Source organism: Anser brachyrhynchus (assembly GCF_964034855.1).
Source record: "Anser brachyrhynchus genome assembly, chromosome: 2".
NCBI classification, from domain to species: Eukaryota; Metazoa; Chordata; class Aves; order Anseriformes; family Anatidae; genus Anser; species Anser brachyrhynchus.
Window position 1 is genome coordinate 7,071,645 of NC_137695.1, and position 21,337 is coordinate 7,092,981.

The 21,337-nt window shown below is 41.5% G+C and overlaps 1 protein-coding gene across 11 annotated transcripts in view; it reads right to left on the minus strand.

The window, feature by feature from the left end:
* Positions 1–21,337, minus strand: part of XYLB (xylulokinase) — a 95,810-nt gene that overhangs the window by 9,562 nt on the left and 64,911 nt on the right. For 5 of the 11 annotated variants that reach the window (XM_080579090.1, XM_080579087.1, XM_080579082.1 and 2 more), the window contains 4 exons: positions 17,076–17,134; positions 12,935–13,022; positions 10,607–10,701; positions 1,376–2,723 (listed from right to left, as the gene is read on the minus strand). In XM_080579090.1, coding sequence (XP_080435216.1) covers positions 2,640–2,723; positions 10,607–10,701; positions 12,935–13,022; positions 17,076–17,134 — 326 coding nt within the window. In that variant the 3' untranslated portion in view covers positions 1,376–2,639. Of the gene's footprint in view, positions 1–1,375; positions 2,724–4,653; positions 4,741–10,606; positions 10,702–12,934; positions 13,023–17,075; positions 17,135–18,911; positions 19,064–21,100; positions 21,314–21,337 lie in introns of those variants that run through there. The other 6 variants (XR_013946214.1, XR_013946216.1, XM_080579089.1 and 3 more) reach the window with 6 other exon arrangements.

A 21,337-nucleotide genomic window follows, 5' to 3' on the forward strand; every position in this document is an offset into this window, starting at 1 on the left:
GTGATTCTGTGAATTCTTACAGCTGCATCTTTTCAAAGGACTTTTCTAGGGGGAGATTTATTGAGTCTTATTCTATCTGACACTAGTCAGTGAACATGTGCAACTTTGGTGAGCTAGAAAAAGAAAAAAAAAAGAGGTTGTCTATAAATTCTTATACTCCAGACACTGCTCCTCAGCGGCCAGCCCTAATAAACCCATCACCACAGCAATACTATAATTCAGTGGTGCTCAGCTCCTGGTCTTTCGGAGTCTTGCATCCGAGTCTTTTCGCAGAGACTCCTGCAGCAAGCACACAGTGCATCAGTTACCCTGAGGAAAGCATTTTAATGCTGACACGGTACACATCAGAGAGCCCCAGCCCAGCCCAACATGACTTACCGTGGCTGGGAATGGACATACGTGGCTGCAATACAGCCTTGAACACAGAGAAGAGCTCAGGCCCTGAAAGTAGCTAAACCACCTAAGCAATACCCCACTAACAGTACTGCTAATAATCTAGAGATGCTCTGACTACCAAAAAAAAAAAAAAAAAGTCCTTGTGCCTAGTAGTACTGTGCTATGAGCTGGGAGACGTGAGCTTGCTTACTTTCTTCAGCTAAGCAAGGAATTGGATCTCTTATTTCACTGGCAAAGCCACAAAGCTGTACGAGGCATCAGTCTTCTCGCTCTGGTAAGCCAGCTGAGCTACTCAAACTGTCAGCAAAACCAGACAAACCTAAAACACCTCTGAAACCCACCTCTATCAATTAGTAACCAGCTAATGATTAATGATGACAAACTAGTAGGCATCGCTTAACTTGCATTCACAAATTCCTCGGTGCCTTTCCACAGTCTTTCTCAATGACAGAGCGACTGCTGAAGGTGGAGGCTTGTAAGAAGTATTACATGTTTTAGCACTGTACCTTGGGACTCAGAATAATAAGCACATAAAAGAGATAAATGTGTATTTATAATGCCACCTTTTAAAGCAATTGCTTAAAAGAAACCTACTTTAGAAACTCGGAAATGTAATTCTTGACCCCACTGAGTAATCTTGCTAATATCAAGCGAAGTTACAATTATTCAGTTATGAACAAAAAAGGCACTGTTCATACTCACAATGTTCCTACTCATATATAAAAGGGAGAGCAAAGGAGGAACGTGCTTATTCCCCCTCCCCTCACGAGGTGAGTCATTGCAAAGGGTTCCCACTCCCACCGCAGAGATGCGGCAGGGACAAGGTGAGTGCTCCTACCCCGCTGTAAGGTGAAGAACACAAATCTGAGTCACCCATCTCCAGCAAATACTCAATAGAGAGATCTCCTCCCTACAGCTCCCTGCCTTGCTCCCTAGGCACTTTACAACTTCTGCAAGAACAGAAGAAAGACTTCAGTCATTTACATTAAAACAAGCCTACTTTATTCCCAGAAGAAATTTTATCCTAAGGGGAAAATATTGGCACTGTACAATGGTGCAGTAAAGTGTTCCCACTTGCAGAGGGTGATTTAGGATGTTCACTCGAATTCTGTGACTTCCACACACCTCTGTAGAAAGATCTGTATTTTCTCTGAGATTTTCCTCAGCTAGCATCTACTTAATCTGGACTGAAACATTTGAAGTGGAAGAGTAGCATCAGAGCAAGACAGCTCAGCATTCTGCTCAGCACTTCCAAGAAAGAAAAATGGCATACTGCTGGTATAAAAAAATAAATAAATAAACAACAAACAAAAACAAACAAACAAAAAAAACCCACAAAACCGTGACCTTCCTGCCCTGTTTCTTCTGCACACACACTCAGCATGAAACGAAGAACTTCATGGCCGTGACACCTGAAGGAGGAAAGGAAAACAGCGTAACTGCAAACAATTATGGAGATGAAACTGACTCTTTATGAAACAGAAAGAAAGCATCTAAATCTTTTCACATCTGACCCTTATTTTCATCTTTTCAAAACTGTTGTCAGATAAAACTTTGTGCAGCTATGTGGGCATCACACAGGGCAAATTCAATGTGTCTACAAATGCCTCTGCGATTTCCAGTTTCTAAAACCCAGTCACATCACGTTCCATCACACAGCAGACTTTCCATAGTGTCAGGTAACAATAATTCCCCTTTTCTGAGGATCCCAGGGAGCGGTCAAAAGCTTTAATCAGCCTTCACAGAACACATCCCCTACGTACTGAAGAAAAACGGGATGGAGTATGCTTCAGCTTTCTGTTGGTATTATGTGGGCAAAGATGTAAACATAGATAAATTATGTAGGTGGAAGAGGTTGTGGAATTTAGATACTGTACTAGATGGGTACGTAGAGAGTCTAGCACACTGAACACATGGAATCGAAGCTGATGGAGATGGGTGGAGTGATTCGTATACACAAGGGACGTGACTTGGTCAGCCAGCTATTCCAAAACAGCAAGCACCATCTGAAAAGCACTCAGGAAAAACTGAAGTCACACACTCAGAACAATAAGATATTTTTTTAATTAGGGTTTTGATCACAATGTAACTTTTTCCATCAACACACTCCAACTCAGCCACTTAAAAATTATTCATCTACAATGAGGAAAAAATGATTTAAACAACTCCAGTAAATTCTGAGCAAATCTCTTTTGATCTCCTTGGGAGTCCACTGCAGCCAACGTATAAATTTTGTTTGCTTATTATTTCGCAGGACAAGAAGAGGTTGGGTTGTAGATCACCTTCTGCTCAAGCTCTGCATATCTTTTCAGAAGTGGACGATAGAGCTAGAAAAGAAAAAGAAACAAATACGTCTAATTTGAAAAATCAGATTTTTAAATCACACTGCAGTTAAAAATATCTTCAGACCTGAGAAATGTAGCATCTTCATAGGCACCTGAAGGTTTCAAGTCTTTTTCCCCCAATTTACCAAAGAAAACGCTGCAGCGTCTTCCTTCTTCAAATGTCACCGTCCTTTTTACCGTCTCCTTTATAGCCTAATTTTATGACACATGCAGGTTGTTCTTATTGTGATTGCGTTCTTGCTATAAGCAGAAGTCATTGGTTCCAGAGGAAGCAGCTCTGATAAAGTCACCTCTCCGAGCCTGGCGTGCCCCCCCAGTTATAGCTGTCCTGACCACCCAGGCAGAACTCTGTCCTTGCCTCCCTCCCTCGGGACGGATCGCTGCCTCTGTCCCCTCCTCCTCTGCCTTGCTAATAGGCACGCCGCCACCCCCTAGCACACTGAAATACCACTGCAAAAAGGTCCTCCCTGGCCAATGTGCTGACTGGGGCTTTCTAAAGTACACTTCCCACTCCCTCTCCCACCCCTCTTGTACTCTCTTATCTCCTTCAGCTTCTCCTCTCCCTCACGCCTTCCAACACCACAGTCCTCCCCATCTACAATGTGCTCATGGCCTGGCTCCTTGCCCTGCAATCCCAGGGCACAAACGAAGACCCAGCTCCTTTCCACAACCACACCGAGCACACAAATAGCTTTCTCCTATTTCTTTAGCTGGAATCCACCAGGAATTTTTAGATCCAGAATTGTTCCGGCTATGAAAAGTACAATCAAGAATCAAACATATTCAAAACCCCACACTGAATCATGTCTTGGGCTTTTGGATATGGGCAAGATCCATGCTGGGATTTGCTTCACTCATCTCCCCCCCCCGCCCCTTTTATTTTTTTTTTCCTTCTGTTTCAAATTCATCACAGGACATATCTTAGAAGATGAGCTGCTTGTACATGACCGGGTTACATAGCAGAAATCCCAAATAAAGCCTAGCCCTACTGTAGGCTCCAACCTAAAACTATGATGCTTCCAGATCTGCTAAATAAACCGCTTCATTATCTCCTATGTCTAGTTTTAACTGTCTAATAAAAATGTAATTTGACATGCCACGCCAGGACAGCTTCCCTCATTCACTGGCCTTAGCATAAAGAAGGGACAGCCAGGAGCCGGTGTAGGGTCTGGTACAAGCTCGAGCAGTCCTTAGGAGGATGCCATAAGGTCACATCCCTGCTGCACTGAATCCTATGGGCCGCCAGTCTAGCCTACGAGCCCTCTGCACTGATGCTATACATAATCAGGACAGTCTCGCTCCTGGCTCCGGGATCAGAGAGGTTACAGAGCCACAATGAATCATACCCAGTAAACTGAATTACTGCTCTCATCAATAAGTGAGATCCAGCATTTAAAGGCATGTTATCCTCTTCCACATAAGAGCCACAACCAACAACTGTATGTGCATGAAAAATTCAGGAGGGAGATGTTTTGAGTGCAAACTGTGAGGCTGTAGGAGAAGACAGTGCTGCTCTTGCGGGGTTTTGTGCACAGTCCTGCACTGGCCTCAGTATCCGCACCAGTCATTTTCTCAGATGAAAGAAAAGAAACATGAAGCGTTTGCAGAATTTTCTCATCTAAGAAATAAAGAACTGGAGCGTTTTGTTCTTGTGATCCAGTTATATAATGCAGTTCTTGCTTCCCTCTTCCTAAAGGGTAGTGTCAGTCTGCTCAGTGAAACCTGGAGGCACTGCTTCAGTCCCACTTCCACCTTCCTCTAGGGCAGGTGAGAGAGACCTAATAGACACGTTCTGCAGCAGGAGCCTGTTTTGATCAACTTCTCCCTTTCGCCAACATGATGTTGCAGCAGGTAAAGTACATTTCTTCAACAGATGAAGTACATCAAGGGGAAGAAGAGAAGAAGCACGTACAGCAAGCAAGCACCGTTCTCTAGCCGTGACCTCTTCAGGACAGTTTTTCCAATCCATCTCACAGTGATTACCAGAGTCTTACAATGCCTTAAACTTAAGATTAAAATAGATTAAATTTAGATTAAAATAGAGAAATCTACTCCCTCTTTCCTGTGCAACAGGCTAACTCGGTGGCCTCGGGCAAGTCATTTAACATGCACGTGCCCCAGCTCCTCTTCTCTACAGGACAGTGATGTTGAGGCCCGTGGAGGTTTATGCAGATTACGGAGTTAGCAAATAAAACCAATACTATTATTAAATGCCACATGACTCAGCATGCCGTTTTTAACTGACTACACGGGGACCTTCGGTGTTCAGTGAAGTACATACACATATTCTTTTTCATGTTCCCAAAGAATATTGTTGCTCCCATTTCTGCTAAATGCGCACATCACAGTAAACAAAATATTGAGCAGGCAACTACAGCTGTACCAGGAGTATCAGCATACCAGACAAAACCAGCTCTTTTATTCACTGAAGCATTTATAATCAAGCTTCGCTATTTCTTACTTTGCTGTTCTGTAAATTTGGAAAACCCTCGGTGTTTCTCAACAAGGTTTCAGCACCACAGAGATGCATGGGCAAGTGTGCTCAGCTGCTAAGAAAGGAGGCTCCTTATTACCTACCCAGCAGTGTTTTTACAAAATATACAACAGCACATTCACTGGAAGGCTGGGAAGTATTATTGTTAATACATCACTCTAAATTAAAATGTGTCAAAATAAATGAACAACCGCGTTTACTGATAACAGTTCCTTTTCCTGTTTATTGGACTTAAGCACTTAGCCTGCTAATTGACAAAATTCAGGCATTGGCAATAACCTTCCCAGCCATTAGTGTAAATGAATGTTGCATTGTGTACCATCTGAAAAAAATGCAGACAACAACTAAATTCAAGACCATTTCTTGTACTCTACTTATTTTCAATTGGGGTTAGAGGAAAAAAAAGAAAAAAACAGCAGCACAGTTCAAAGGGCTAGCACAAAGTTTTAAATTCCTCTTCATTAGGGAATTTGGCTGCAATACCTCATGGCTGGTAAGGGCAGCAGTGCTTCAAGCTTTTCATAAGCTGTGCTTTTCATGCCAGCCTTACAGCAGATGAAGTTTGGGGCCGAAGCAGCACTGCTCCCATGAAGCACATGCAAGAAATGCCAAAGCATCAGCTGAGAACCTGGCCTGAGCATGCAGCCAGCTACATTTGTGAAAGATGCATCTCCATATCTGCCACGACTGAACTGCCTCTGCAAAACCTCAGGCAACTCCTCCTAAGCGATTCCAGGACCCTTCTTCCTGAGGCAATTATATAGATTTATTTTTCTCATTGAGGTCCAAAGGGAATAAAGAACTCTCAATGATGCATAAAAACTCAAGTACATAAATTCCCTCTCTGTCATAGCTTCAAACCTAATATATCAGAGCATGATATTTAACGAAAGTAATTACATGTATCACAACATGAACCTTATTATTGTCCATAATTTAATTGTCCTTGCTATATTATGGCCTTTTCTCCTGCTTATCTCTATAGCCTACTCTGCAACATTAGCAATACTCCGATGGCTTCATTTACAAACCCTAAACTTCACTCCTGGGACAACTTGGCCACACTCCGACAATCCCACAAATAAATAAGAAAACAGTAATGATACATATTACATTGTGTAACAGAGGAAAAACTTGACCTGCCTTTCCTGGAAAATATGTTCAAATAAATGTACCTTGCTCTCTAGTCCAAATCAAGTATGTCATCCTCGTATTTTATCTCACCACAGTACTAGCCTATAAACTTAATGCGGCTGTTAATATTTCCTCATGCAACGTCTAGAAGAATGGGACTTTGTCCCTCTACAAGCAAAACCAGCTACAAATTATTACAAGTGACAATCCTCACGGATCCTTCTGTCTCCGGCAATGCTGTGTTAGCCAATGATTGGAGCAATTCAAAATTTACAAATTACAAAGATGATGCTGATGATTATCTAATTTTAATCTACCCAAGTACATTTAATCTACCCTGAATAGATTAAAATCAATCAGTCCCTTGCAAACACTTGCTACTTTTGATAGGTTCCTTTTTTTTCTTTAAACCACGTTCAAATTACTTCAGCATCAGAGAATTGCTTAAAAAAATCAAGAGAGACAGATATTTTATTTTTAAAATCATGGCAGTTGTTCACCTTTTTTAACACAGAACGAATATGCTTAAAGCAGAACGGATATGACAGTGTCTAGAAATACCCCGAAGACGACTCCAAGGAACCACACCCCAGTCTCTTTATCTACTTCATATATTCATTCTATAAGCATATCTGAATCAGTTTAACAGGTTAAAAAATTTACTGGCTTCACAAATCACTTTAATCAAACTTCCATCGATACCTATTATCATATTTCCATAGCTGTATTATTATTACCTACTTTGCACTAAATTACCAACCTACACCAATCCTGGAAAATAACCATCCCCCTCCAAAATCTAACTCAACAAAAAATATCATTATTTCAAATCAATAAATAGGTCATTATAACTTTCCTGGGTAACAGGGTCACTTCCATAAATACACACGCTTACAAGGCAGTTCACCAAAGTCAAGAAAACCTGTTAGGCCCACATTTTCCCACGTTTTTCCTCCTTGAATTTTTGTAGAATTAATACATCTCAGTACAGTCGATAATGCAATCAAAAAATACATATCCAGAGGTAGTGAACTGCACCATGCCTTCCCCCTACATAGCCCTACACAGTATTACAATAAATCTGATGCTATGTCATAGGGACATGGTTTGTATAAACACAAGCAATCAACTCCAGATAACCATGTTCCCCTCTCATGCTTTTTTGTTAATTAACCAACAAGCTGAACAACTCCATTTTAATAGATTACCAAAATACAGCTGAATTCTAATGCCATAATAAGGCATTCTTTTGGTCTTTTAATATATATCTATTGCTCTAGAATCTCCTGGTTATTTCTGTCGTGCTTAGTGGGTTCTGATTAATCTTTTTCCTTGGGGGATGAGACAGCTCCAAAGAGGTGAGATGACTAATTTTTGTTGTTCTGAAAATAGGGAAGGAAATTCATCAGGTTAACCCACAGATAGCTGACTTCAGCTAGCCAGGTTGAGTCATGACCAAGGATTATTGGCACAGTGATTACCACCAGAATTCTTTATGACCTGTTTGGGTATCTACAGAATTATAAATAAGCTCAAGGTGGTGAGCCCCCACACTCTACAAATATTCTGTGAAATCATGTTCAGCTAAGAGGCTTAGGGTCAGCCACAAAGAGGAATTTATCCTCTTTGGAATAGTCTCTTCCACAGCAAAAAGTGACATTTTTGCCAGACAAGTTGCAACTTACGGGACCTCGGTTTCCACTGCTATCTCACCACACATCACAAGCTCTCTACTTCTCATCTCGTGACTTTACCTGCTCATCAGCTTAACTGAACTGGAAGAATTGTTTTGTGTGTCCTGCTCCTCCCTTCAAAAGAAATCACTTTCATTATTACAAACAATCCTGTGGCAATCAAAGAAACACTTTTTGCGTTTTTGGTTCCTGAAAAGTCCTACTGCATGGATAAGCCTTGGCACCGAAGAAGCAGCCACATCAAACTGTCGCATTTGACCTCTGTCTATAGGAGGTTTTCCTCCTTCCAAGGATGTAGCACATGTTGCCTCCAACCTCCACCAGGAAGAAAGGACAAAAACCAGACCAGATTGCTGTGTTATGACTGTTTTTTCTCCGCACTGCCAAGATTTAGCTGTAGCTGTCCAGAAAATGTAGGGAAGTGGTCCAGGCAATTTCACATTGGTTAGCCAGACTCTTTCAGAAGAGCTCCTCAGTGAGACAGAACCTAACCTCAGGATGACTTTGAAGTTTATAAAAAGAACCGTCATTTAAGTGAAAGCCTCTAAACTCAACAGAATTAAATCGGAGGGACAGGGAGATGCAGCTCTGTAAGAAACAGAATCAAACTGACTCATCACATTATGAATTTTTACTGCACTGTTCATGCTAACACACTATTACTGACAGGCCCTCTGGCTTTCTGCAGTTTCACAGCCATGAAACTAGCCAGGGAATCCACCATCAACTGTAAAATTGTAAGACAGGAAGGAAAAAAACGGTGTGGAATACATAATTGCAAGAAGCTCCTTTTAATGGAAGGAAGCTGGCAAGCAAAGCTAAAGCAGAGGCACGGTTATTCCTTTGCATGCTGTTTGGTCACTACCTTCTCTATCATTCACTCCTATCCATTGGGGCAATAATTCACTGCTGTACATCATTTAAAACCAATAAAAAGATGTGCTATGAGAGCCAGGTTTAACCAAGTGGAAAAGGAGAAGAAAAGTATCGAGAGGGAGATAATTAACTCTTTTAGCTTCCAGGCCATTTTATGCAGACAGTAAAATAGAAAGAGGTAAATGAATTCCCCACTGATCCTTCCAGCTAGGTTAGCCTGGCCCCTGCAGGGGCACAAGGTGCTTGCTGCTCTTGCAAGGCCTCTGTGAGTGACAGCTGTATTCCCTGCCCTTGAGCTTTCTAGCTGAAGCAGCACTGGGGGGTCAAAAGCAGGTCTCCGAGCACTCTCCACCTCCACCAAAGGCAGCCTGTCAGCTTTTCAGCAGAGAGAGTTTTGGGGGAAAACAAGGCAGCGACGGGAGGCTGAACCAGACACCAGGGAGCTGCTCCCGAAGCCCCTGCAGGAGCCTTCAGCTGCAACACATGCGGCACAGGCCACTGCTGTTAATTATTTTATCTTTCAAAATGAGGGGGGAAGGTTGAGCAAATGAGATCAGATCAATCAAGTTTAAATTATTCAATGTCTTAATATTTCTGAAGGGGACTTCTATTCGATTACTGAGCTCCTTCATCTCAGTTAATAATTAAATAATATGCTGGCAGGCACAATGCAGCATGATCATTTCTATTATTACTCATGATGATATCTGGTGCTCCACTACACATGTAGCTGGGAGTTAGTACCTTTGGCAGATCATTAATTTCCCAGTTTAAATAAAAGCTTTAAAACCTTGTTGCCTGTAGTTAGGGCACAGCCAAATCTCATAAATGAAGAGTGTAAGGCTGTCTTGATTTAAAAAGTTTCTACACAGCTGAAGATGGGGGCTTTCTAATTTAAACTCGAATTCTCTAGGAATCTTGCTATATCCTACTGTTAATTTATTATCTGGCTTTGTATTTCAGAAGCTGTTGTAAACTAAGGCCTTTGGCACTCAGTAGTGAGAGGTACGGGGTTGCACTGGAGGGCCCAAGACTGCAATTCCTTCCTTGGCAGGGATATGGGCAAGAACCGTGCTGTTAGCAACAGTGACTGTTTTGCTTTATCTCTGAAGCACAAGCTTCACCTTCAGATATGCTGAAATTCCCAGGGTGGGCAAGGTCCCAAGAAGACCTGTGACTACTGAATCCTCCCGGCTAGCACGCTATTAGCTGTTCCAACTTCAAGCGACAAGCGAAGACACAGAATTGCTGTCCTCTCTTTCAGACTGGAAGGGTTTTTCTGATGTTTTCCACCACCATGCTTTTTTCAATGCTGCTTGCTGCAAGCAAGTAAAGACTGTTTTGTCAATTATTATCAGTTACAACCTGACCTGTATCTAAAGTCTACCTATTCTATAACTTTTTCTGTCCCTTAAGGAGCAGATTCTGCTCTCTGATCACACCCAGTTAGGAGAACACGTCTCAGACCTGGATGGAGTGATCACGAAGATTACTACATTGTTACAACACTAGGCATCTCCCAGAATGAAATCAATCTTTACAATAAGACCTGTGCAACAAAATAATTCTTAAATTAATCTATTGTATTAGAAAAAAAATTAGTTAACGACTACATTTTGAAGCAGACAGGAAATGAAAAGGAAAATGACATTTCCAAGCTTGCTCACCTCCTCAGCTCCGGTGGTTGGTGTAACAGCCAATCTAGGCTCCGGTGCTAATTTCACAACATCAGCCAAGGACACATTTGTCTCAGCTACAAGTCCTGCAATGAGAATCACAATCCTGATCAATGCAAAAAGCAAGATGAGGGATGTGCCTTGACTCCCTGGCAAATTAATACTTTATATTGATCTTCCCTGTTCAGGTCAGCATTCAGGATTGAAGGATAAATGGCGAAAGATCTTACATTCCAATGCAGTGGGAAGTAGGGACTCTGTGATTGAGGTTTTTGCCAATCACTCAATTCGTACCCTGGAGAATAGGCAGGCAGCAGAAACACTACTCAACAATATCAGTAATTATTTATGGTTACAACAATACAGTAAGCAGCAGTGGAAGTATGTGGAAGCAAGGGATTCAAGGACAAAATGTGATCCAAAAAAAAGGAAGTGAAAACAGCATCAAGAAAACCTGCTACAAGTCATTAAATATATTGATATATAACAAAGCAGAATAATAGCGGGGTCCCTCTACCATAGCATTTGGCTTTGTAAGTGAATCACAGCATTTCAGGAGTTCCTTGCTGTACCTGCTAAGAACCCCAGGCTAACTGTGGAAAACCCTGCTTGCAGATGTACACTCTAATGTTATTAAGGAGCCCCTGTCATCAATATTTCATTTATATTAACTAGTCTTTGCTTTTACCCAATTCCTTTGCCTGGCCAACAGTGAGTCAGCTGAAGGCATCAATCAAAAATGCCATTTAGAAGCACACACAGCATGCCCCGGGGGCTTGGCTGGCAGAGTACCTGAGCGAAGGAGTCCCTCTGTCAGCATGGCATCCAAAATCTTCCCTCAAACGCTCTGTCAACCAAGCCCCAAGATTTCACATGCCAACTGGCAGAGGGAATTTACATCTTCCATACATATGAAATAACTGCAGAAACTTTAACGACGGCTCTGCAGCTCGCTTCTATTCGTGGACAAGGAGTTTGCCTGTGGCATTACGAACGGGAAAGATTCCGGTGGCTTCTGAAGCAGTAGGCAAATTTTGAGTAAAGAGTTTGGAGATTTGGCCCCCAAAGTGCAAAAAGGAACCCATTATGGCCTCAAACATAGCGATAACCTAACAGTAGTGTTTTCACAGTCCTGCCATACTTTGCCTGACGGAACCCTTGTGTCTTTTCTGGAAATAAAGCGGAGAGCATGCTGTTTGTGTTAAACACATTGACTCAAGCTTTTGGCTGTGCTGCTTTCAGATGCACGAGAGCATGTAGTCTTCAGATGTTCTAATGTGACAGCAGAATTGGCTTCTAAAATTAAAACTTGGCTGATTTTTCCTGATGGCTGATGTTATCTTTTCCATGCTTGCTGCAATGCCATGGATTTTGTATGAACCTGTGCAGAATCTATCCATTTCTTAAGGGTCAAATCCTAAAGCTTCTTAGCAGAAATACTGAGGCTAAACTGAGTTGGCCTAAACAAGGACTTTACAATTTCATCCACGTTCCTCAACTTGTTTAGCACTAAGGTATTAGAAACTTTTAAAAACACTTTAATAAAGTGTCCCGTCTGGGACTGAACTCTTAAATGGCTGAGGGCCTACCCTGAACATACAACTGCATGCATTAATAAATACAACTTCATTAACCCTTCAAATTTGGGACTTGGACGACTGTGGTACAGTGAGTGATGTAGTACAACTAACAAAATGACTGTATAACCTAACATATCCCAAGATTTATTCTTTTACAAGACAAAGTGCACACAGTTGAGCATGAAGCCCAATATGCCTTGTATATCCTACGTCTTGACGTTTAAAAGCTGGAAGATATATATAGGTTTAATAACATTTACTCAGCTACCAGTATTACTAGTCCTGTCATCCCTGCCCTCTTGGATCTTATTTGCTAGGACTGGTCCTTTGTTTGGTTTGTCCATTTCAGCAGCCCAGTTTACAGCCTGGTCCACGATCCATCGCTGCAGGAGACACTGACATCTTCAGATTGCTGTATTCTTCTTCGGAAAAGACACACGGAGATCATAACTTAATGCATTAAGCTTCTAGACCCTACCCTGCCGATCTCAGTTTCCAGGCCCTATTCCCCTGGTTGAGAAGCAGCCTTGAATCAGACTTGAATTATAATGTAAATGCTATTCTTGGGCCTGATCCAAGTGTATTAAACTAAAAAAAAAATACCCTTTGACCTCAGTGACCTTCCAGTCAGATCCACACAGCTTTATTCTCCCCTTATTTTCAGTAATGTTAATCCCACGTATTAACCAGCTGAAATTAAACGCCCAGACTGCTCAGAAGTATCTCCTTACAGTCTTACCGTGAATTGCTCTGTAAGCACTTCCCAAACAAGCAGAGTTGGCGGTATCAATAGTGTACACCGGTGCGTTGAACACGTCAGACAGGACCTGAGAAGTATCAAAGCTTCAGTTATGCATGCCCGTGAAAGACAAAGGACAGGCAATCCCCTATCACTGCACGGAAAAACAACTGACTTCTGTACACTCCAGCCAAGCATTTGGGTACCCATGGAAAGAGGCACCACAAGCAACGAGTCCTGAACTTGTCACACAATGGGGTATTGGTAAATCTGACCCAGAGGTGTAACTGCAGCCAGGAAATGAAGACCCATTTCTCTCCAGATCTCATTACTACAAGTTCAGAGGACTCTAAATTCGAGCATCATCTCCTTCATAAGCCCACACAATCTACCTGTGCCAAAGGCTTACATCAGGGCAAAGACATTCACCGAGGAACCCACAACTGGGTCCTCTTTTCCGCCATCCAGTTTATGGCTGATCCAAGGGGAAAGGAAGGAGAGAGGAGCCAGTTGTATCTCCTCAGTTCTCAGCTTTAATACAACAAAAGCTACAGCAATATGAAGGTCTACATTTGTCATCTTTGCCTCCAGCACTCCCACCACATTATGGTTAGCAGGAAAAATGACACAGGAGCTGGTTACACAGGCTTTATACGCACTAGGAATCCTCCTGCACTTGTGGAATCCTTAGCTACGAAGACAAAGCAAGACTGCATGTTCTCAACTTTGCTTTGCAATACAAAGAAAATTGTACAGACAAAGAATTTGCTATGATATCCGACAGACACTACAGTTATTCCACCACGCACCATTCCACCCACTGCACTGAAATCTACACCAGGCATCTCACATTTAATGAATATATGCTCTATTCCCCACAGCGTAGGTATAAGAAAAAAAGATACAGAAGAGGAAAAATGAAGACAAATGTGGGTAGGGACAAAAGAGGTTCAAGAACTCTTTTTCTGAAAACACTGCCAATAAATTCATTCCAAATTAAACAGACATTTTGGTTTCATCACCCTGAGGTCTGCAGGTGTCCCTCAGGCTAGGCAATGCAAAAAGCAGGTAGCAATTGAGATTTAACTTGTGATGGTTATTACTTTTATCAAAGGCAACAGTGTATCACCCAATTTACATCGGTATATAAGAGGCTGAAATAAGGCCAGTGTCCAAGAATCCAAACCATTCAGATTCATCATCTGCAAACCCCAATCCAGGAATTAACAGCCCCACCAACCATGGGCCCTAGGGCTTCATAAAAAAATGAGTAAAGAATTCAATTCATATATGCTATAGGAAAAATTGCATATGACATTTCTAAAGGATTTTGCCTCTTTCTCTGAAAGGTTGGGTCAAATCTGCAAATCAAAACCTTAGAAAATAATCTATTTTGGGAATTTTAAACAAAAGTGACTTGTTGCTAATAGGATTCATTGAAAGCCTGAGCTTATACGCTTAACACTCATATATACCTAACTTCAGTTGCAAGCAAGCATTGAGCAGTATGTGAGCTTCAGTGCTAGAGGACAAGTAGAAAATTAATCACAGTATCTATTAAAAGGTCCTCTGGAAATCATAAGGCCATAGAGTGCTGGTTCCACTGCCCATCCTGATGGCCAGTAATATTGTATGGTTTCAACATATCCCCCATCTGCTTCTCTCCATCCCAAACAGGTGTTCCTTGTCTTATGCTTGAATTGTAAATTCCTGTGGACAACAGAGGTCTTTTGTTTTGCATAGCTGCAGAGCCTTACACAATGCAGCTCTACTCTATCCTGAATGCTAACATGTACTGTAATACTACAAATAATAACTATCTTGTGCCACATGATTATCAAATTAAAATTATTCAAAGTTCATATTTTTAGTATGTCATTTGAAACCACGATCTCCCTCATGAATAGTTTTAAAAGAAACTGTTAGAGGTTTTACTATTAAAAATATTTCATTGTGTTTCATGTGGTCATTAATCAAGCACCAGGTAAGTTATAAAAAGCTTCCCAGAACAGTGGAAAAAAGCTGCCCTACTATGGCTATATTTTTAAAGCACATTTTCCTAAGTTGCCTCCTTTACTACATAAAATATAGGAGTTACTGAATGTTGATTAATTAAATGATACTCTTTTGTAGCCCTGGAACAAATTATCCAAAATTGAACACGATAAGGGGGGAAGCTGTTATTCTTCATGCAACTGATATGGTTTCTGAGGTTTTGATTAAATTAAAAAGGAGGACCCAATTAACCAGTGATTGAATTAAGTGGATGACACTGTATTGATCATATTATTTTAAGACACCTCTAATGAGTTTTAAAAGCAGCTCCATTGTTACACTTAAGAGCAAGCACCACAGCAGTCACTCTCTCATCCCCACAATTTTCAGCTCTGTTTTAAAATCCCATGTTATAAAAACATCCTGTTCTCTGCCTTCATTCCACGGCAAGGAGAACCCCTTGCACCTAAACACTGCTTGAAAAACAAACTCAAACTAAACTAAATTCAAAGCAAACCCTACTAATTCGATCTCTTCCTTGACATACTCTTAGTAGAACTACTTCAGCAGGGACCAATGTTTTAAGCAATTAACCCATCAGCTAATTTCCCAATGTCAAGTTCCTGAGCAAAATAACCAAAGCAGAGGAAGAGAAGTGACATCTACACGCAAAACATGCCAAATCTGTTGTGTCCCAATCAGCTCTACACCCTATGGTTACACAAACGTGCATTTTAGATGACTGAGGAGAAAGTGGGCTCTTTGCTCTTCAACCTCCATTTATTCCAACTCGGGTTTCGGAGAATGGAGGCATTCACTTTGTACAACTGCAATTGTCAAAGACTGTGGTGCACAGCTGACTTGCTGTAGCTGATGGAAAAGGATTGGTATCCACAGAAAGCAAACACCCTGTCTCTGACTAACTTCAGGGCCAGGACTCAGCCCAAGACTAAGACAGGTGCTTTTTGGTGCAGATGCCTACCTCCAGCCTCAGTGTGTGAGGCTCTAGTCAAAAGGAAGCTTGTCAGTGCAGTCAGCGAAGTACAGAAAGCTCTTCGGCTCACCCAGAGGGAGACACCTGCATCTGATAAGTTAAAACAGCGTTTTCTTTGCACTGTAACTGACTGGCTCTCCCCTGGCTATTACAGGATTTTCAGTGACAGACCGCATACAGACATCACATCACAGATGACTGGATTCGGGCAACATGAATCCTAACCCAGAGGTCTAATTCTGCAATAGCAAAATCTAGGTGAGAGGCCTCTCGCCATCAGCAAGAGGCTTTGCTAAATCTCAGTGCTCATTTCTGCAAAGTAAAAAAACTACTCAAATATGTTGTTAGCGGCTAAGTGCCCCCACCCTAAATCCAATGCCATCCCTCTAACGCTGATTTCACAAGGGAGGCCAACAATTAAACAGTCTGTAGAGACTAAACAACCTTCCCATCCCTTGGGAGGGTCCCTACAGGACAGGGCCAAAGTGCAGAAGCAGAGCACGCAGTACTCTGCTCCCAAGACATCTTCTTGAGACAAAGGATTTTAACCAGGGCTGGACGTGCAGCAACTGCAGCAGACGAGGAAGGTGGGAAGATGGAAGAGAGACTATACAGAAGCATAGCCTCCCCCACGATATGTGGCACACTGCTAATAGGTAACAGCTGCTCAAAACAACAGGGACAGGGTTTATAGCGTGTTTTGTTGGTGGTGGTTTTTTTTCCTGTTACTTTCGCTGTTTTTTTCTGAGTGTTTAGCACCAGCACAATCCCCCCCCAGATTAAATCTAAGGTCCAACTCTGACTTTAATGACAAAAACTAGAAAAATCTCAATTATCTTAGCAAGTCTCTTCTTGATTTCTTTGCTGATTGATTTGACGTAAGTGATGAGATCTGGAAATCACCAGTGTTCCAGATACACGTTCATCAAACTAGTCAAGTATAAAAAAAAAATAAAGTTCAATACAAAATTAGCACTTGGCTAACGGTCTCTCCACATTAAATCTGAGGAAGAATCCCAAAGACCTGAAGCAGATTCATAATCTCATACCCACACCTTCCTGTGCAGCTGCAGTGGTTTGGATTCTGTACATCAAAATAAAAAAGCAGATAAAACTGTGCGTTGAGTTCAATGGATTTAATTTCCTACTTACCTGTAATATCTTCTTATTGTGGGATGCACCACCAGTAGCCAAAATCCTTGTTCTGGGCACTGCAATGCAATACAACATATAGATCAGCCTGAAATTGCATATTGTCGAGATTTGCACTACCGAACCAAGCAATGAGAACAAGGTGGTGGGAGTCAAATGGCCTGGGCTCTCTCTCTGTACCTCTAATCTACTTTCTGTAAAAAAGGAGATAAGACTAATTACCCACCTTTCCAAGCCACATTAGAACACTTCTTTAGACGAGGCAATATAAGTTTTGCTGATCTATTATTATTATAGTGCTATCAAAGTCTGGGAGATTTGCAAAAGAGATATCCAATACGAAAGGCTGAGTGTTATTATACTACAGCTCTGGTTTGAGGTCAGATTGGTTTGGCTCATAGCTGTATATATACAAGCTGACAGATAACCTTTAAAATCAGCAGTATTTTCCAAACTTGTCTCCTCGTGACGTTCACAATCAGAGTTCACGGAAACCTGCGCAATCTCTATCTGCTTGAATGACAAGGAAGTGTGTCAAAAGGCAATTGGAGATAGTCTAAGTCAATTCAACAAAATAAAAAATGATCTGAATCTTCATCCAATTCAAAAACATAGATTTGGAGGTATTGAGAAAAAAAATTACCCTGCATTCTTTAGTCTTTAAGGAAACCCACCCTTCCTCATCATGTTCTCGAATTTCTGTCCAATGCCTCATTATTTATTTGTGCGCATGCTCCTCTGGAGTACAACATGCAACAAGCCATACATCTATTCACAACCACAATTCAGCAAGGTGTTATAAGCATCAGTAGTCCAAATATCTCACTGAAATTCTTTAAAGGCTTACAACTAAATAAATGCGTAAATACTTCAATATATTATATTTTTAAAAAAACATTAAAAAAAAGACATCAATTATCCTAATCTGTGACAATAATAACACCATCCTCCTGAAAGGGGAATTTTAGCGTGATATTATTATGTTATTTTAACCTCATTTTTAATGAAAGCTAAAGATAATTTATTTCACAGAAAGAAAACTTGGTCAACTTATACTGAGGCCCTAAATGACTTGTTGTCATTTATCTTTTCAAGTACCTTAATGACCAGGTCTCTGAAGACAAAACCAGCAACAAAGAAGATGCAGCTCACAAAGGTTCCTCATGCCATTTCTTGACCCACTACTAGATTCTCAGGTGGAGTCTAAGACCCAGCTGAAGCATGGAGGACCCTATTTTGCTGATAAATTTAATTTTATTTTCCTCTTTGGAGGATATTCAGAGATGCACAAATTGGGTTTTAAAAGCCATTAGGATCTCTGTCAATGTCAGTAAACAAATAAAACAAACAGCAGAGCGATTCCTCAGGGAAAACAAGTTTCAATTATACCAACACATAGTGACAGATCCCTGCCAAGATTATCACAACAACATAATAGCACAGAAACCAGTGAAAAATAACTGGTAAGCCTCTGTTCCTAGAGACCAAACTGAACTCTGAATGATTTGCCTAGTAGTTGCAATTCTGTCTTGCTAAAACCTTGTTGTGAATATAAATTCTTGCCAAAGTACCATATCCAACACGAAACCACAGTTCAAAGACAGCCAGCAAGACAGAATTAGAAATAAATGTTTGCTACACTTCACAGCGACTGAACAAACCGAATGAATGAGGCATGCTTACTACCCCTTGCCTCTGGAAAGGGGCTTTGTAAACTGCTGGGATATCCCCATCTGGAAAGGATGGTGCATAAGACATTGGTGGTAAAGCCAGGCAGTGGCCACCCCTGTGAAAACTGCAAACAAATCCTAGCTCAGCTGCTTCTGGTACTTCTACCTGCATGCCAGCTCTCTGTCTTAGGGCTGCTGCTACCCAACTTTCCAAAAGTTTGGGGGTTCTGTCAGTAGGTACTGCATCTTCTTTCACTGGCACAGTAACTGATAGGCCAGGTAGGGCTGACTTGTGCCTTCAAGCTGACTTCACTGTCCCTGTAACAGATAACATATCTGCATTAGGAATTGAGGACTGGACAAGAGACTTCTACTCCTTGCTAGGTCAGAAGATTCAGGTTTTGTATATGTTACCATTTTATGCCATAACTGTATCTCAGGATATTTCTATATAAATGTTTCCCTACGAAAAACAGGGGTAAAAAAAATAGGGGTAAAATTACACTACATGTACACTTCATTCTACAGAAACCACCCATGAACCTACGTTTACCCTACTTTTAGTTGAGGTAAATACCTAACAAGAGAGGAGACAGAACTTAAGCCTAGAAGTGCTTAACATCCCGGATTATCTGCACACCTATCTTAATCCAGACTAATTCTTTTGTAGGTAAACACTAAGAATTATTTCAGTAAATGGCTAGCCTACTTGATAAAAGGAAATGATGTAGTTTATGCAATGAAGTTTCTGATGTTGGTTGGACATCTCAAGTTCTGAATGGGGTCAGCTTATGAGTACAAAAACACATAGCTACACAGAAAAAATAAATAAATAAATTCTATGCTGAAGCTACATAAGGGGCAAAACCATTCATTCTTCTCCACTTCGAATAACTAGGATGGTTTGCTTCACCAAAACATATCCCAGTAGGTAGCAGCCTAGTGAACCGTAGCCATCAATATCTGACAACAGAATCTGACCCAGTGTGCTGGTGGGACTGGTCCATCAGAGCACGTGGAAGACAGATCTCAAGCGAACCCGGTGCTCCACGCTTCCAGCAGCAGCTCTGCGTATGTCCAGAGCTGAGACAACAGCTTCACTGGTTGAGTTTTATTACAAACAAGAAGGTCCCAAAAGAACCCATCCGAATTCACTGAATTTTAGGTTTATTCCTTATTTCAATCTCTCCCTTGAGACTGGGGAAAAGGCATTGATCACTGATTTCAGGATTGCCTTTTTAACGCCAATACTGTGTGCTTTACTGAACGGTGGACATTTGCTCTGAGGTGTGTAATTGGATACATCTTATAAATAAATAAAGCCCATCATTTATGTATACAGGGGCATTAACAAAGACATCGTTCATCCATCACTAGTGGTGTTCTCAGCCAGCTGTGTTTGAATCTGTCGGGAGCTACCATCTATCCCCTACGGCAGTGCACAGAAAGAACTTAAACACAGTGCTACTAAAAAAAAAACCAAACAACTGTAGCAAACATAATTCATGAATTCAGTTCTTTGACAGTTGAGAGAATCAGTTTAAACATCTTTTAATTAAAAGCTCCCTGCATAGTACCTAACCAACCAGTTTATTTCCTTCCTATTTAAAATTTTATGATTTTTTGAGAGCTGATACAGATTTTTAACCCTGTCTAGAAAGTGTTCACAGGGCATGGTGTCATCTTGCAACATGCACATCTTCCACAGATCTATTACCTGCTGCGGAATGGGGTGACTAATTTAATGAAATTCAGTTAAAATAGTAACTCCCATGGCAGCAGACAGAGCGAGGGGGAAAAGAGACAAGTAAAGAAGTTCAGTTGCACAGCAAGATGGAGCATAAGGCACTTTCCCAAACACGACTGAGATGTTAGCCCTCTGAATGTGTTACTGCTCACACAACCACCCCCACTCTGCCTTTCAGAGATCCAGTAAGAAGAACTGAATGATGTTAAAGTTCACCTCCTGGCTCTTGTTTTCAGTCAAAATACTGTTTTCACTGAAAGGCACAAGGGGGAACAAAAATCTGTCACTGAGAAGACAGGGAAACTACTGTGGTTTGTGTTACAGCAGTTTCAGTGCTCCCCAAAAGACTGAAGTTCTGTACTGATGATGCCTTCCCAGAAAAGCAAGCAGCTTCATCGCATTAAGACAAAAAGCTGGGGGGTGTGGAAGCAGCAGGACAAAAGTTTTAGAAAGTACAAACTCAAAGAGCATCGCCCACGTGGATTCAGCACATGAAACAGGAACCAGTGGCACAGGGAGAGTCCCTCCAGAGCAGCCCAACATCCCCTCCAATGGTCTTGGCGCATAACCATAGACATTAAGAAAAATAATCACGTGAGCAAACTCACATCAATCAGCAGGTTAGCACCGATGATCAGCACAAAGGAGGCTGGAGGTAGAAATTCACGCTCCTGTTCCACCAGGAGCGGAGTCAGATCACAGTGCTAACAGGTCCAGGTGCTGAAATCGATGGGAAGACTCCTGACCTCAAGGCTTTGGCTGTATTTCAGCTGACAGCAACAACATGCCCATATCAGTCCTGAATTTCACTAGCTCATGCACCGCGAAGTCAGCAAGCAGGAGCT